Source organism: Solanum pennellii, chromosome 2, assembly GCF_001406875.1.
Source record: "Solanum pennellii chromosome 2, SPENNV200".
In the NCBI taxonomy this organism is placed as follows: Eukaryota; Viridiplantae; Streptophyta; class Magnoliopsida; order Solanales; family Solanaceae; genus Solanum; species Solanum pennellii.
In genome coordinates this window covers 50,815,270-50,831,303 of record NC_028638.1, presented here as the reverse complement: position 1 = coordinate 50,831,303, position 16,034 = coordinate 50,815,270, and the positions used below count along the sequence as shown (strand labels likewise).

Genomic DNA, 16,034 nt, shown 5'->3' with positions numbered 1-16,034 from the left:
AATTTTTTAATAAAGAACCGTATGAGCGTATCATGTGAGTTTCACCGTTTGTGTCTGAAAAAGAAAAAAGAAAATTAGTCAAAAGATGAACTGTGACCAAAAAGTATAATGTTATTTTTTCAGTAAATAAAATGTCAAATCGGTTTTGAAAAAAAAAAACAAAATTGCAAAACCCGTGAAGGTAGTGGTAGATACGAAAAACTAAAAAATATTGAGGGTGTTTCAGTCAATTAAACGCAACAACATAGTGAATGTATGCACTCTCGGCCAAATAAAAGTCCCCCAAGTATCCATTATCTCACTTTGTAAACAGTGTAGATAACGGAGCTACCAGACAACAGACACCGAAGAGAAACGTGAGTCGTCTTTATCTCTCTCTCTCCCCTCTCTTCTCTGGTTCACGGAGAAAACAGTTTTTGGGAACTAAAAATTGTCCAAAACTGAAGCTTCTTCTCGCAAACTTATGACTGTAAATCACAGAAAACCATGTCCATTTCCTCTCGATTTTCAGTTCGTAGGAAATTGCATTAACAATTTTATTAGTACTAGTCTGTGTCGTTACCCAAAAAACTGGATTTTAAGTGATTTCAGTTCGAAAAACTTGTACATTCACATAAATCGAGTGTTCGTGTGAATATAAGCATAGAGATATGTGCAGTTTTTTATTTCTTCAATTTTTTTGTTGTTGTGTAAATGGTGAATTGAATTCTGTCATAGGTTTAGCTTAGCTTGAAAGGAATGCTGAAAGGACTGCGGGATTGCGGTGGAGTACAGTGAGGTTAACGGCGTCACCGTTAATTCAGGTAATGTTTGTTGCAATTTTGATGGAGTACTATTGAAAATGTGTCAATTCCTTCCATTTTATTAGTAACTTTTTTTTTCTTGTGAAGAAAAAGCGAATAGGTAAATAGAAGCATTGACTGTTTCTGATATGTAGTTGACTCATTCTTTTGGGATTCCTCCGCAGCTGAAATACTGATAGCTACGCTTCTATTTCAACAGGATCTGTTGGAAGCAATTCTTTGGGGTGCATTCTGGTTACATATGATGCTTTTGAGTGTATTTTGATGGTACTGCATGTCTGCGACATTGACTGGAACTTGAATCTGATGAATGATGCATTATGGAAGTTCTATAGAAGTCTATATTAAGTCGGCAATGTTGTTTTCTCCGAGTTTTACTTAATGAATTCAACTTGCTTGATTAAAAGAGCTGGTGGAGACAGCTTGATTTTTTTGTTAAAAGTTTAGAGCGAGTCGCTGTTTTTATACTGGTCCTCCTGCTGATCTGTGCTTGTTATTGAATTGAAATTTAGAGAGAGTTAGTTGAGGGAATACTCTAGGATTTACTTATGGCGTCATTGGACCATTTTGGGGATATTGCAAATATTGCACAGCTTACTGGAATAGATGCGGTGAGGCTAATTGGGATGATTGTGAAAGCTGCTGCTACAGCCCGGATGCACAAGAAGAATTGCAGGCAGTTTGCACAGCATCTCAAGCTAATTGGAAATTTATTGGAGCAGCTCAAGATTACTGAACTTAAGAGGTATCCGGAAACCCGAGAGCCATTGGAACATCTTGAAGATGCATTGAGGAGATCTTATTTATTGGTCAACAGCTGTCAGGACAGGAGCTACCTTTATCTGTTGGCTATGGGGTGGAACATTGTATACCAGTTTCGTAGGGCTCAGAACGAGATTGACCAATACTTGAAGATTATTCCTCTTATCACTCTGGTGGATAATGCTCGAGTCAGGGTATGAAGACCTTGCTCTTTTTGTCCATAGTGTTTTCCCTTCAGCTTTATATGCGTTCATTATCGGTTTGTTTCATTGCTCTTCCATCTAAAGATCTATCTTTGTTCTTTCTCATTTTCACTAATGACATGGTAAGGAACTAAGGATATATTCCGAGTTTGATATCTGCAAATCTTGGTTAGGTAGCCTTACTGGATGTCTCTTTGATACCTGTGTTATGAGCTATGATATGAGATTTAATCCTGCAAATCTTTCACTCATTTTATATCATCAGAGATTACTTGATTGGTTAATTGCTATTCAACATTTCTTTTATGGTACTGAGGAAAAATAGAGACAGATTTGGCATTTGATCCCCGTTTCTTTGCTTCGCCAAAGCCATCAAAACATGAATATGTTTGTATCAGGGAACAAATAACAATAAACCAACAATAGTGATACTAAATCCCATAGTTTATTCTTTATAGCTGTCCAGGGGAAACCACAAAGTAGGATCAACTAATGTACAATAGCTTCTAATACAAATATTTGGTTTGAGCAAATTAGAGATCTATATATGATAAATAGTCCATTTTACTAAAGTTATCAGGTACATCACGTGTTTGAGATTTTAGGATGGTGTAAAGACAATTGAGGAAACAAATATGAGACAACTATATTCTATACAGCTTTCTAATACATTTTGCTTCCTGCAAAATAGAGCTATTTGATGAGTAGTTCATTTTCCACAAGATTATCAGGTGGGTCATGTTAAAGAGTGTCAAAAGTCCCACATTGGTGGTTAATGAGATGGGTGGACTCCTTATAAGGTTTGGATAATCCTCCTTCCTTTGAGCTAGCTTTTGGAGTGTGAGTTAGGCTCAAGACCTAATTTCACATGGTATTTATTGTCAAAAGTCTCACATTGGTGGTTAGTGGTTAGTGGTTAATGAGATGAGTAGACTCATGCTTGGACAATCCGCGTCAAACTGCAGCGCCTCAGAACTACATGAGCGGTTCAATGTTTGTATGCGTGGGAGCATTGCCTATTTATCTCCAATACTTGTTGGATATTTAACTAATCATCCATCAAAGGCTCCAAGACATTTATGTTTCTCTCTCCCTGCACTATAACTTCGATTCTCTTATCTCCACTTTTTCTCAAATGCAAAACAAATAATGAGCATAGTTGAAGGCATTCTTTTAACAGCCATTAGCTCTTTTCATTACTATGGAAAGCAGGTTGTTTGGTAATTCTCTATATGGACAAGTTATCTTTTGTCAGAATATAGATGAGAGAAGGCCCATGCACTTCTGGAAAGTGAAGCTACTATGAGTCTATCTTATTTTATTTTTATAATGGAGGTGTCTAGACTAGCTTGAATTAGGTACTTGCTACCTCCCACCAGCGCGCACTTCTATCTGGCTACTCTTCTCACCTAGGATTAGGCTGATGGCAAGCAATCACCTAGAGTTTTTTGTCTTTGCCAGGATCTGAACCCTCGTATCCAAGGTTTACGCTTACTTCATTAATAACTTGGCAACATCCTAAAACCTTGTCTATTTTGAGTCTATTACAATGAAGAAGGGGCAGCTGTTTAAATATTTCAACCATCTAGGTAGAATCTTTTTCCTCTTAAAGTGAGAGCTTCATATCATGTTTAAGTTAGAGAAAATTGCACTGGTAATAAGACAGTCCATCTGTCACAATAAGAGTAACCTGTTACTTTACCTAATATTCTTATTCTTCTAATACCAACTCAAGCATGTTTAAGCTTTTTTTGACTGCAATTACTCACAATTGGAAAGTGTTTTTACATACATACATTTAGTGTTCACAATAACCTATATCTAGTTTATCTTCCAAGTTGATAGATCTTGCTTTCCATATGTTGACAGGAAAGGTTGGAATATATTGAAATGGACCAGCGTGAATACACACTGGAGGTTGAAGACATGAAGGTGCAAGAAGTGATTATGAAACCAGAGCCTTCTAAAGATGATACAATAATATTAACGAAGAATCTTTCCTGTTCTTACCCAAGAGTGCCTATCAATGAGGCAATTCAAAAAGAAAATGAGAAACTCCAACTAGAACTACAGCGCTCACAAGCTAATTTAGATGTAGGTCAGTGTGAATTCATTCAGCATCTTCTGGATGTCACAGAAGTAGTTGCCAATAACTCTCTATCATTGAAGAGTTCACCTGCCAAACCTCTCAAAAAGTTGGATCAGAGTTACTCGAATGTTGATACTGAGAAGGTATATTATGACGATTATGCTAAAAGTGATGAGAAACAGTCAACTTCAAGGTAAGTTGCTCAAGTATAGTAGCTTAACTGTAATTTTCTGTTGGAAGCTGTAGTATCTCTTAAATGAAGTGTGAGGCTAGGGTCCATAGCCTGTTTTCAACAGATTCTTTTAAATGCTTAAAAATATTTACAGAAACACTTCATCAGTTACGTCAAGACATGACCTGCTTTCCTTAAAGGGTTCACATCGATATGAAGAGTGGCATTCAGATCTGCTGGGCTGCTGTTCAGAACCTCTCTTATGTATGTTCCAGAATACTGTTCTATATTCTCCATACCATGTATCTTGTGATGTTTAATTGCCATTATGCTAAAGTACAGTGTTTGGATGCTTGAAAGCGCTTGATGACTAACATCATCATTTTGGGCCGATATCATTATATTAGGTGCAATATCAAGATAATCCTAGTTAATGCCGGATTTACTATGCAGGTATTAAAACCCTTTTCTTTCCTTGTGGTACATTTTCTAGAATTGCCAGTGTTGCTGAGGACAGGCATATATGTAAGTGGCTTTATATTCCATTTGAAAACTTTTTGTCTATTATTGATCTAGTTGTGAGTAATTTGGGGTGAAAACTGAGCCATCCTTTTGTAATTATTAATCTTCTTTCTCTTTGTTAATAAATGATGAACTTGTTCAATTAATAACTCTTGTCATTTTTGTTGGGTTTCTTTGTCTAGAAGTTTGCAGTTAAATCTTAGCATTACACTCTACTGTACAGTCAGATATATCAAACTTATGTTTCCTTGGCTGACTTTCTGATCTTTGGTAATCTATCAGAACTATGTATAGCAGCCTTGTCAACTATTTCAACTTTAGGAACTATATGAACTGGTTCATTGAAGTTCAATTTAAAAAGTCACTGGACCCATCAAAAGTTGGTCAAAAGCTCTTTTTCAACTAGCATTACATTGATTATGCAAGAAAAAGAACTACAAGGCCATCATTATGTCTTTTAAGTTGAATCACCATAAAATGTTGAACTTTAAATTGAATTCTCAGCGTTATAATTCAAATTCTGTGGGCATAATCAAGATATATTATAGCAATCTTCTTTAATTGAAAATTCAAGAGCTGTTTCCTTGCCTTTTGTGTCAACTGCTGTAGTTCTGCTTGGTTTTTACAGTTTATTCCTTTTTATAGATTGAAGCTAACCAAAAAAACACTTTTGAATGTGTGAGATGCAGCTTCGGCGGATGCTTGTAATGAATTAATGGCTTATTCCTTGATACTGTCCTGCTGTTGTTACACATGTTGCATCAGAAAGAAGCTTCGGAAAAAGCTTAACATCAAGGTAAGGAGAAAAAGTTATTTAAAAAATAAGTACCTGATCATACATGCTGTGTCAACTCATGTGCACTGGTGGTTTTCTTTTTCTTTTCTTTTCTTTTTCAGGGAGGTTGTGTTGATGATTTTCTTTCTCATTTGATGTGCTGTTGCTGTGCTCTTGTCCAAGAATTGCGCGAAGTCAAGATACGTGGGACACATGGTATGCTTCACAGGAAAATTCCACTCCCTATTTCATTTGTTTATGATACTTTTTTTGTGTTAACAAGATTTGGCTGGGAATTGCATAGTAATTTCTTAACTTGGCTTTTAGCAGATGTGGATTCCTAGTCTGACTTCCTTGTGATTGTATTAAGTTCATTTTTAATATAGTGATTCACCCATTAATGATGCAGGTATAGAGAAGACGAAAATAAGCCCTCCAACCACTCAATTCATGGAATCCTAAGAAGCTAAACCTGGCTTTTTAGCACTAGAAATATCAGAAAGCACTATATGGAGGTACTGTTTGTCGCTATTGTTACTTGATAAGTGAGTTCCTTTGTGTGTTCAAATCTTGTATGCAATAATGTTATTCTTTGATGCGCAGGTTCAGTGTGTATAAATGACCCAGAGTTGTTGTTCATTCGTTTACATGCTTACTGGTGACTATACATGTATGTGATGTAAGAATCTGTTCTATGTGGTGTACATGCAGGAATATTATGGTGTAACTATGGATGAATATCATGACGTATTTTTTGTGAAAATAAAATATAACAACTATTAGGTTGTTGCAGTTCCAATCTTTGTTAATGTGAAGATTTTATCACACACACCGCACTCCCACCCCACGGCCCCAAAATAAGAAGAAAAAACACCCCATTTTTCTGTTGTTGAGTGAAGCCATGTAACATAAAGCCATAATCAAGGAATAAAATTCGAATTCCAATTGTAATTTGAATTTTGATAACTGGGCTCATTTTGACCTGCTCATTTCAGTCTACGACGTAATTTTAAAGAATTTCTTTTATTTGATATGTTTTCTGGGAAAAAGTTTTATTAGATACTCAAATAAATTATTAGAAAATAAATTTGAATTCAAATCTTGGTAAGAGTTGAATGGATTGACTTATGGATATCCACTTTTTAGCTCATTAACATGAAACAATTTGCTACAGATATTTATATGAAAAGTATAGAACAAAAGTTAAAGCGGAATGCAAATTTGAGCAATTTCAAATACTACAGTACAGGAGCAAATATTGATCGCCCCCTTGCTACAAAATCATATTGTCAATGAGACAAATTAATATGAAACAATTTGCTGACGACAAATGTCGTCGTTCTAAAATGTGAAACGGTAGTATCAAAGTTATAACTATTTTTTCATTCTTAACTAGAAATTACATGTTCAAATCCCGAAAATAAAATAGCTTAAATATAAATTAATGAATCCCAAAACGGGATATAAAGAAGAGAAAGGGTGAAACAGTGACGATGTCGTTTCAAGCAACCGAAAATTTTAATGCATCTAATTAACTGCTACAAAGGTTTGGTGATAAATATGTATAAAAGACTTTCGACTGAAAAAAATAATCCATATAGTGCGGAAAGACTTTTCGCATGTCTAAAAATATGAATACAAGTGTGACAGTTCAATCAACATTATCAATTCATAATTTCTTGGTAACATAGACAATTTTAGGAACTCAAAAAAAAAAATACATTTATATGATACACATGACTTAAATAATTAAGTTTTTATAAGTTAGAACCCAACAGTTGCATGTCATAAAATAATGGTTAGAAGTTGCACTCTTTGTTGGTGCTACTCCTTTGTTGAAAACAAAAAATAAAAAAATAATGTAACCACCCTTCCAACCCACGCAAATTAACATAACAACCACTATTTCCTTGACCTTTCTCCTATAATAAAATCAAATCCCACATTAAAATGTTCCATCACTCTTTTTCTAAACTCAAAATGGCTTTGAAGAAATTGCTCATCTCAATTTGTACTTTCAAGGATGTGTTAATGTTAAAAGTGATTCAAGCCAATAACAATTATCAGAATAAATCAAGAGTTCATCATGAAGTGGCTGGTGAAAAATACTGTTGTGTGTGCTTATCAAGATTGAAGGATGGAGATGATAGTAGAGTGTTGCCTTGTTTACATGAATTTCATCGCGAATGTGTCGATAGGTGGTTAAATGGTGCACGGAGAACGTGTCCTGTTTGTAGGTTTTCGATGGAAGATGGAAACAACTTGTATCTAATAACAGAGGATTTAACAGAGGAGATGGTTATATGGTTTTCATCTTTTCATGTTGCTGGTTTCTGATCAACATGTTGATAATGTGCAGTGCAAAATATTGCCTAGTCACTTGCTATATGACACAATATTTGATCCCAAAACACTGAAATCATGAAAAATGAGAAGTCACAAATGCTTTCTCTAGTTTTCAATATGTTTAGGGTGCATTGATTTCGAAATCATGAAAAATGAGAAGTCGCAAATGCTTTCTCTAGTCTTCAATATCTTTGGGGTGCATTCATTTCTAATTTCGTTCTACACCTTTTGATACTTTGAATTATCGTACTTATTATACCCTCAATTAATTAAAAAAATATAGAATAATGGGAGCGATATGGGGAAAAAAAAAAGTTCCGTTACCGGGAATCGAACCCGGGTCTCCTGGGTGAAAGCCAGATATCCTAACCGCTGGACGATAACGGAAATTGATGTTGGTATGTATTGGAGATATTTACTTAAACTCATATATACTGTTACGAAGTATTGAGTTGTAACGAACCATACACCAATCAATTTGAGCTCTGATTTTGATTTGTACGTCAAAATAATTGAATTCAAATCTATATGTGAACTTGATTACGATTAATGTTGGATATTTGTTCTGAGTTGTTACTATGAATAGGTTTCGAAAATCTCCATATTTGGATAGTCCTATTTCGGACTTTATAAACAGAAATTCATTCCTTCTAACTTGGTTTGTTTAAAGAGAGGATTTGTGAGACACAAGTAATATATATGTTAACAGCTATATGTTCTTAGTAAATTGGATGAGATTATTTCTCTCTATATTTTGTGCTCTAGTATTTATATTGCTCATCTCATATGTGGATGTTTGTAAGTTGATCGAACCACATTAATTGTATCTTTTGATATATTCGTAGCTTGTCTTTTTACGCATGATTTTTTGATGTTTGCTTATAACTTTTGCATGACGATATTTGATTATTTCCGATCTTTTAACACTTTAAAATCTAATCCTCTTGAATCAAACAAAAAGCAGACTTTTTTGAAGGAATAATTTGCTACTTTATGTATTGTTTGTTTAATTTTATTTATAAATATATAAAAAAGAACTAAGAGGTTCAAGACGAGGAAAGGGGAAATATATTGAAATGTACATAGTTTCCCTGTATAGACACTTTCAACTTTTTTGCCACTTTACATTCCACTAAAATGCAATATTGATCTCCAACTTATACATGGTACTACAAAAGCAGACAATTGACTTGACTGGACCTATACATTTTCACTTTAATTGTTACAAACAAAACTTGTGTTGTCGTATATAATTGATGCAACACAAAAGGAGCACATTCACATTCAAAATTATGTAGTGAAAAAAAGACATTTGGCCCACGTTATTATCTGTTGACCACAATTGGCTAAGGTTCCAATAGACATGGATGAGGATGACTCTTCTCTATGCCCCTTGAAAAAGACTCCACTCTTTCTGAGCAATCGTGAATCATTTACTTCAAAATAAGGTTATTCTTACTATTGTAGTCACTCTGTTCCAGGTTGAGCCTTTCGCAAACACTTTCTCTATTTTTACGAGATCTGCATACAATCTACTCTCCCCAAACTCTTCTTAGTGGATTTTACTGAATATGTTGTTATTGTATTGTAAATAGGAAAAGTCCAATTTCACGTTTACAACAAGACCATCATTCTTTGTTGAAAGTATTACGTCAAAATGCAACAAAAAAGGGCATCAAGCATCACCATCAAGTTACATAAGTACTTATAATATGGAGGAAGAAAGAAGTCATATTCCTAGCAAAACATTGGGCTAAATTAGTGACAGTGATGGCACAAGAGAAAAAATATATATATATAAAAGTGATAGGCAATAAGAGAAGCAATTTCTACCCCAAATAACATATGATTCCAAACTTTTTGACTGTATGATGCTATACTTACACATACTCCTTATTCCAGCCCAACCTATTAACAAATTTCAATAAAAGACAGTACTACATTACACGAGGCCTCACCTTCTCCCAACCACTCACTTTACTTTTTCTCTCATTCATCTAATATTCAAAATTCACTTGTTCAAATTATTCTTAATTCCCATAATGTAGGGTTTATCTATTAGGGAAAAAATTATCATTCATCTTGACAAAAACCTTTTTTACCTTGAAATTTTCTATTTAACGAAATCATATTTTGGAGGTTTTCTATCATGAATTAATAAAAAATTTATGTTACAAAATTTGATTTTTTTTCTAGTTAAATATCATAATACAAATTTGCTATAAGTAGTAAACCGATTTTTATTAAAAATACTGAAAAGTGTCATTGAGTTTTTTTTTTTTTTTCTCTTTTCTATATTTCAATCATCTCAAATAGTTGCTAAACATTTATCAATGAATTTTCATAGGAATAGTGATTCTTTTTAATAGTGTGTTGACGAAGGGATGAGAAGGGTTCAATTATAACTTCTTTGCTAGAAAATTGTATTTTGCAAAAAGAGGTGATATCATATTATATTACTATATATTTACCATTTATGACAAATCATTTAATTATTGATTAGAGTTGTAGAGATTTTAACAATACAAGAATTAAACACACAAGATTTTTATTATTTTATTTTTATGTCCGTACATAAATTAATTTATAATTTAAACATATTTTTTACTTGAATTTATGAGATTATAAAATGATAACCAATTACTCAAATTAATTTTCTTTTTGTCAAAAAAGAAAATAATACCAATTTGGATTGGCTTAGAGCTTTGGATTACTATTTTTATCAATTCAACTTTTAAACAAGTATTTATTCAAACAAGCAAACACTAGAAAAGCTACTCTATTTTAGCTTAAAAATTATCTAAAATAAGTAAATCTAAACGGGATCTAGTCACCTATAACCGGGCAACCAAATTTTAGATAGAAAGGGGGTGGACGGAACAAATGAATAGATACAGAAATAGGAATTGCAGATTGTTTTCATTGCCATAAAAGACTAAACCGTCTTTCTATTTGATAGAGTAACAATAATGCCCTACACTTTCTTTAATTCACAACCTACTTTTCCCTTCTTATTTTGTCATACGAATATTCATCGCCCCACAAGGCCACCATCAGAACAACGGTTGGTGCATATTACAAACAAAATACAGCCAAATGGGAAATTGTTCTTAATACTAATGTAGCACTACGAAACCAAATTATAATAAGAGGCCTTTTTATTTCTCTCAAAATGGAGCAGTTGACGTCCGATAAAGAGAGTTCTTTTTGGGAACTTGATTAGCTGCATCTACTCGTAACTGTACAAATTAAGAAAACACCAATTAATTATGAATCAGTTATATCCATTTTTTTTTTGTTCTAATAAAAGAAAGTCGTTAGTTATAAATTTAAAAGTGATAAAAAAAAATAAGAGAACCTGTTGCTGCTGCTTCTTGAGCCTTGCATTTTCTTCAACTAAATGTGCCACTTCTGATTCCAACTCGTTCATATAAGCCTGCAAACAAAAAAAATGGAAACAGAGTAACTAAGCATATTGTTCAAATCAAGAATAGTAGCAGCAAAAGAGTAACAATATCGAACATAGTTGATGTATAAGCACAAAATTGACAGGATTAAGACAAAGTGAGTGTCACTTACCTGCTTTCTAGCTCTTGATCTAGCAGCAGACTCTCTGTTCTTGATCATCCTCTGATTTCTTCTATCCCCTGTAGAATTGTCTTCTGTTTCAGGGACAACCCTTTTTCTTCCACTTGCATTTGGTTGGTGCAAGATTGAGTTTTTCCTCAATGGGTTATCAAAGAAATGAAGCTCTGGAACAGAGTTCAAATTCAGCATAGTTGTAGCTGAAACAGGGGAAGCTGCTGTTGCTGCTGCTGCTGCTGCTGGTGAAGGTTCATTAGCAAAAGGCCTTGCCAAAAAATCTTGTAAAATCGTTCCACCAAAATTAGCAGCTTGATGATTATGATCATGAAGATGATGATGATCTCTAGAGGAGTAATTAGTGGTGTGATCTTGAAGTGAAGAAAGATTAATATCTTTCCACACTTCTTCCATTGTTTTGAGTCTTGGAGAAAATGGGGAATGAGATGAAGATGAAGATGAAGAAGAAGAAGCAGAGAGTCCCCTGTTATCACTGCTTGATGACCACATAATTGGATTCTTGAAAAAAAGAAAAAATAGTGAGGGGAATGTACTCTTTTTTTGTATGTTGAAGTATTATTACTATTTTGTTGTAGTAACATTAAGTAGGAAGCAATCTTGATAAGAGAAAGTTGTTTGTGTTGTCATGTCGGAGTGGTAATTACAATAGACACTTTGGCGGTGATTTTGTACTATGTCTTCATAAAGTTACCTACCAACTTGGGTTAACAAGACATATGAACTGAGTTTTTGTTACAAGAGTGAACTAGTTTATCAACCAATTTCAAGACAACTACCTAGTCCTTACCTAGTTTATACAAAAATAAATTTAAAAAAACTACTTCTAGGATTCCTAATTAGCTATATGGTGAATTATCATTCAATATAAAAGAGCATATCTTATTTGTATATATTCATAGAAGATTTAATTATGTAGCTCATAATGTAGTTAAGTTTTCAATATCTGGTTGATATATATTTTGGGAAAGACTATTTCCAATGGTAAATGATGTTGAACGATCCTTTAGATATATTTTATGATAGTTTTGGGTGAAAAAAATATCATTAAAAAAAACATGTGTAGGCATTTTGACAACATGTAAAAGAGGCCAAAAATGGCTCTTGCTATATTGGTTTTTAATAATAAAATATATTATGTCCAACTATTAAGATTAATGAAAATAAAAAGTAAGGATAACGAATAAACACTTAAATTATTTTGAGTAGGGATATCTGCACATTTTATAAAGTTATTTTTGCCAAATTTGAATGTCTAGTATTATATCATGAATTAATTAATATTATTGACAAATTTAGCCTCCTCAATACCAAATTAGTTTCCTTTTTTACAATATGTAGCATCAATGTACATGAATTCATCTGCTATTACCATAAAAAGGTAAGGAATTACTTATCATTTTGTGGAATTTCTAAAGTTGGAATCATCATAATTCAAAGATGTCCATGTGCTTTTGTTTCAGTGATTTTGTGTTTTTGTCACTATTTTTTTGTTTGTTTCTTATACTTACACTATGATTTTCAATTTCTTACTATACTTTCAATTAAATTAAACTAACTCAACATCATAAATATATAAACAATAGTGACTTTTCGATGAAAAAACCAAACTTTTAACAAATTGTCAAAAAACTTATACTATACTAAGGTCTTATAACTTTCAAACTTATTTTATAAATAATTTTTATCCATTGTGGCACTATTTTCTGGGTCAGTGCATGTTGATAATTTTTTCTGGTTGATAGTGTCATGTAGATCGAAAGAGGTAGAAAATTATCTACAAGATAAATTCAAAGGTAATAGAACTTTCGGATAATATAAGTATCTCTAAATTTTGGACATAGATTGAAAGTACTTGTGCATTTCCCAAAAAAGAATTGGTCAAAAGAACTTTAAAGAATGACAAAAGTCCCACATCGGTGGTTAATGAGATGGGTGGACTCCTTGTAAGGCTTGAGCATCCTCCTCCCTTTGAGCTAGCTTTTGGGGTGTGAGTTAGGCCCTTACCTAATTTCACATGGTATCAGAGCAGGGCCCGTCTCACCCGATGTTGGGGCCCCCAAAATCAAAATTGCCCACACACCAGATGCTAAGCACTGGGCGTGAGGTGGGGTGTTAAAGAATGACAAAAGTCCCACATCGGTGGTTAATGAGATGGGTGGACTCCTTGTAAGGCTTGGGCAATCCTCCTCCTGAGCTAGCTTTTGGGGTGTGAGTTAAGCCTAAGACCTAATTTCACACTATCAAAACGTAGGACCACTCCAATTGTATCGCCTCGCTCTAATTCTATGCTAGCCTGCTACTACCACATAGATGAAAAAGTTAGACGAGCTACTTTTTCTTCTAGGTCATGTTATATGTTTTATGAAAAAGAACTACTAAACAAAACATTAAAAGTGTTAGTTGAGACTGTTTCATCTTTAATTAAAGGTCTCAATTTGAGTCCTAGATATACAAATTCTTAATGAAAGCATTTTTTATGAATGGTGACCTACACAATACGAATTTAAATATAATCGAATTTTAATAATGATTATCAGAATTATTTTTTAAAAAAAGTGTTGGTTGAGAGAGAGAAGGAAACAAGTGGAGAAAGATTAGAATCCATTTTTGAGAGTGGACGTGTACACTGCCAAATGGAGTAATAATAACCCTGGATAATGCAGAGAAGTACCTGTCAACTCTTATTAATGTAGGCCTATTATCACACTATTCATGACCCCCACCTGTCTTTTTTTTGTCAAGCAGAGAATCTGATAGGAGTTTTCCTATCTATCTAGTTTCCTTCTTGGGTTGCAATTCAGTCAGCTACACATCCTAATTGTCACCCCCAACAACACTAACTTAGTGCAAAAAATAAATATCTGTCATCTCAGTTTTCATTATGAAGTCCAATAGTGTCACTTTATATTCATTCTCAATTGAGTACTCTATTAACACATTGTTATAGAGAGATTAATCAAGTGGTTGGCAAGCTAGCTTTTTTTAGTCACAACACCAACACCAACATTTTATACTTCAACTACCTCTTGAATCAAAGGGGTTAATATCAATTGATCATTGGAGTCTCCCAATTATGAGAGTCTCCGACAGATAAACGAGACTTTAAATTCGACTCTGTGTCACAAATACATAAGATCCTCCTATACTTGTGTATTAGTGATATTGTCATTATTGGATACCTATTTTCGACATTCACCTTTTCATCTCAACTGTAATAAGTCTGACATGTGTATTTGGATGATGAATTGAAGTCTTTTTATTAAAAAAAGAAAAGTTATTTCGACGTTAGAAAATAGGCAAGTAAAGCTCAAAAAATCATATGATAGTAAAATATCGGATATGTACTAGATGTGGTCTTCATTTTTGGCAAGTAATATAAGTACAAATTTGGTTTGATGTATATGAATATACGACTCCTTTTTAATAAGAAATGTCTAACTAAATAAATAGCGGTGGTGTTTGTCAGATATCAGTGTCAATTCCATTGGGTATTAAACTTGTTCTGGACTGACTGCTAGTGACTTATTGGATTGTGGCACCAACTCCTGGTTCCAAGGGACAAAACATAATTTATATTTAGTCAATTGAACTCCACTAATTTGACAAAAAGTAAAAGAACAAAGTGGTTTTTGGCTTGGCTTTGAAATAAGGTAAAATTTTAGACTAGAATTGTAGGGCTTAACCCAGAAGGGAAGCCCTTTCAAAAATTCTCAGTGGCCCAGGTAAAACCGAGGCCAATGAGGGGGTTTGGAAATAGTTTTCAACCAGCAATAGACGCGCCTCGGTTAGAACCTCACTAGCTGCGTCATTGCCCCAAGCGCAAAGATAACTCTCTCCACTATCTGCTATCGATTATTATACGTCTCCTTCCTGGAACGTCGTCTTCATATGTCCGATGTGGGAGAACCGACTCCTCGTTACCATAAGCCATATTAGCTAAACCAAAGTTAATAGAAAAGGTTACTGAACTCATCCTGACTATTTAATGACACTATCAATAATTTTACATATGCTATGTACTATTTATTTTTTTAAAAATTAAATTATATTATATAAATTGATTTGATACGAATAATATAAATTACTCAACTTCATGTACCTTGATTTGAACTAACAAAAGGTGGCCCAATTTGTTTGGGATATTGGGTGGACTTACAAAATTGGTCCAACATTGAGGTGGGCAGATTGGCCCTTTCTTCGAAGAAAATTTGCAAATTTTGGACAGAAATTTTTAAAATTTATTTATTTTGTTGACATGAACAGCAAAGTTTACAAAATCTGTAAACGGGTTTGGTGAAGGAGGGACGCAACCCGGATGACAAAGTCCCATTTACATTGAAATGACTTTTAAGTAACAAATAAATGGTTAAATTGAAATGACTTTTACGTCAAAAAATTGAAATATACTTTTGATTTTTGACTTATTTAAGTTATTTTTGACCTTGTCAAAAACTTTTTATCTTATTTGAAGTCATTTTTGATTTACTTTAAGTTATTTTTTATATTTGTTAAATATTTTCAGAAATAAATATTAACCTACTATTAAATCAATCCAAACACACTCTAAATGGCATACCAATTGTTGCACATTAGTTACGAGATGAATTTAAACTGACGTTTGGCCCCAAGTTTTCCCGAGAAAATTTGACTATTTCAAAAAGTATGATTTATCCCATAAGTTTTAAAAATTATTTAAAATATCAATAAATTTGTATTATCTTTATAGTGAATGTGTTCCGTTAAATAATAATCTTACAAC

At 33.4% G+C, this 16,034-nt stretch overlaps 3 protein-coding genes and 2 non-coding genes across 8 annotated transcripts; 2 read left to right on the top strand and 3 right to left on the bottom strand.

Annotated features, from left to right (window-relative positions):
* The first annotated feature begins 254 nt into the window (after positions 1-254).
* Positions 255-6,131, top strand: LOC107011521 (protein MID1-COMPLEMENTING ACTIVITY 1). Of its 4 annotated transcripts, none has more exons than XM_015211054.2 (10): positions 255-356; positions 718-803; positions 1,003-1,759; positions 3,638-4,050; positions 4,184-4,293; positions 4,483-4,554; positions 5,241-5,347; positions 5,449-5,542; positions 5,736-5,841; positions 5,930-6,131. In XM_015211054.2, exons 3-9 carry the CDS (start codon positions 1,352-1,354, stop codon positions 5,786-5,788), a joined length of 1,257 nt encoding a protein of 418 aa, XP_015066540.1. In that variant the 5' UTR covers positions 255-356; positions 718-803; positions 1,003-1,351; the 3' UTR covers positions 5,789-5,841; positions 5,930-6,131. The 4 variants fall into 4 exon arrangements, with proteins under 4 accessions (XP_015066540.1, XP_015066543.1, XP_015066542.1 ...); XM_015211057.2 differs by having other exon boundaries at positions 968-1,759; XM_015211056.2 differs by having other exon boundaries at positions 356-469.
* A 1,175-nt stretch (positions 6,132-7,306) lies between these two features.
* LOC107010709 (E3 ubiquitin-protein ligase RNF13-like) lies at positions 7,307-7,663 on the top strand. The gene has a single exon (XM_015209997.2). It carries the CDS (start codon positions 7,307-7,309, stop codon positions 7,661-7,663), a length of 357 nt encoding a protein of 118 aa, XP_015065483.1.
* A 324-nt stretch (positions 7,664-7,987) lies between these two features.
* Positions 7,988-8,059, bottom strand: TRNAE-UUC. Its single transcript has one exon. It is a non-coding gene; the product is annotated as a tRNA-Glu (tRNA).
* A 2,501-nt stretch (positions 8,060-10,560) lies between these two features.
* LOC107010507 (protein FD) lies at positions 10,561-11,985 on the bottom strand. The gene is made up of 3 exons (XM_015209792.2): positions 11,252-11,985; positions 11,031-11,108; positions 10,561-10,911 (listed from the first exon to the last, which is right to left on the bottom strand). Exons 1-3 carry the CDS (start codon positions 11,762-11,764, stop codon positions 10,840-10,842), a joined length of 663 nt encoding a protein of 220 aa, XP_015065278.1. The 5' UTR covers positions 11,765-11,985; the 3' UTR covers positions 10,561-10,839.
* Positions 11,986-14,950: 2,965 nt separating this feature from the next.
* Positions 14,951-15,102, bottom strand: LOC114076212. The gene has a single exon (XR_003577086.1). It is a non-coding gene; the product is annotated as a U4 spliceosomal RNA (small nuclear RNA).
* Positions 15,103-16,034: the final 932 nt, after the last annotated feature.

Coding starts and splice junctions, on each gene's coding strand:
- LOC107011521 (XM_015211054.2), top strand. CDS start 1,352: ATGGCGTCATTGGACCATTTTGGGGATATTGCAAATATTGCACAGCTT. Junction 1,760..3,637: donor TGGATAATGCTCGAGTCAGG/GTATGAAGACCT, acceptor ATATGTTGACAG/GAAAGGTTGGAATATATTGA. Junction 4,555..5,240: donor TGCTGAGGACAGGCATATAT/GTAAGTGGCTTT, acceptor TGTGAGATGCAG/CTTCGGCGGATGCTTGTAAT.
- LOC107010709 (XM_015209997.2), top strand. CDS start 7,307: ATGGCTTTGAAGAAATTGCTCATCTCAATTTGTACTTTCAAGGATGTG.
- LOC107010507 (XM_015209792.2), bottom strand. CDS start 11,764: ATGTGGTCATCAAGCAGTGATAACAGGGGACTCTCTGCTTCTTCTTCT. Junction 11,109..11,251: donor GATCAAGAGCTAGAAAGCAG/GTAAGTGACACT, acceptor TTTTGTTTGCAG/GCTTATATGAACGAGTTGGA. Junction 10,912..11,030: donor TCAAGAAGCAGCAGCAACAG/GTTCTCTTATTT, acceptor TAATTTGTACAG/TTACGAGTAGATGCAGCTAA.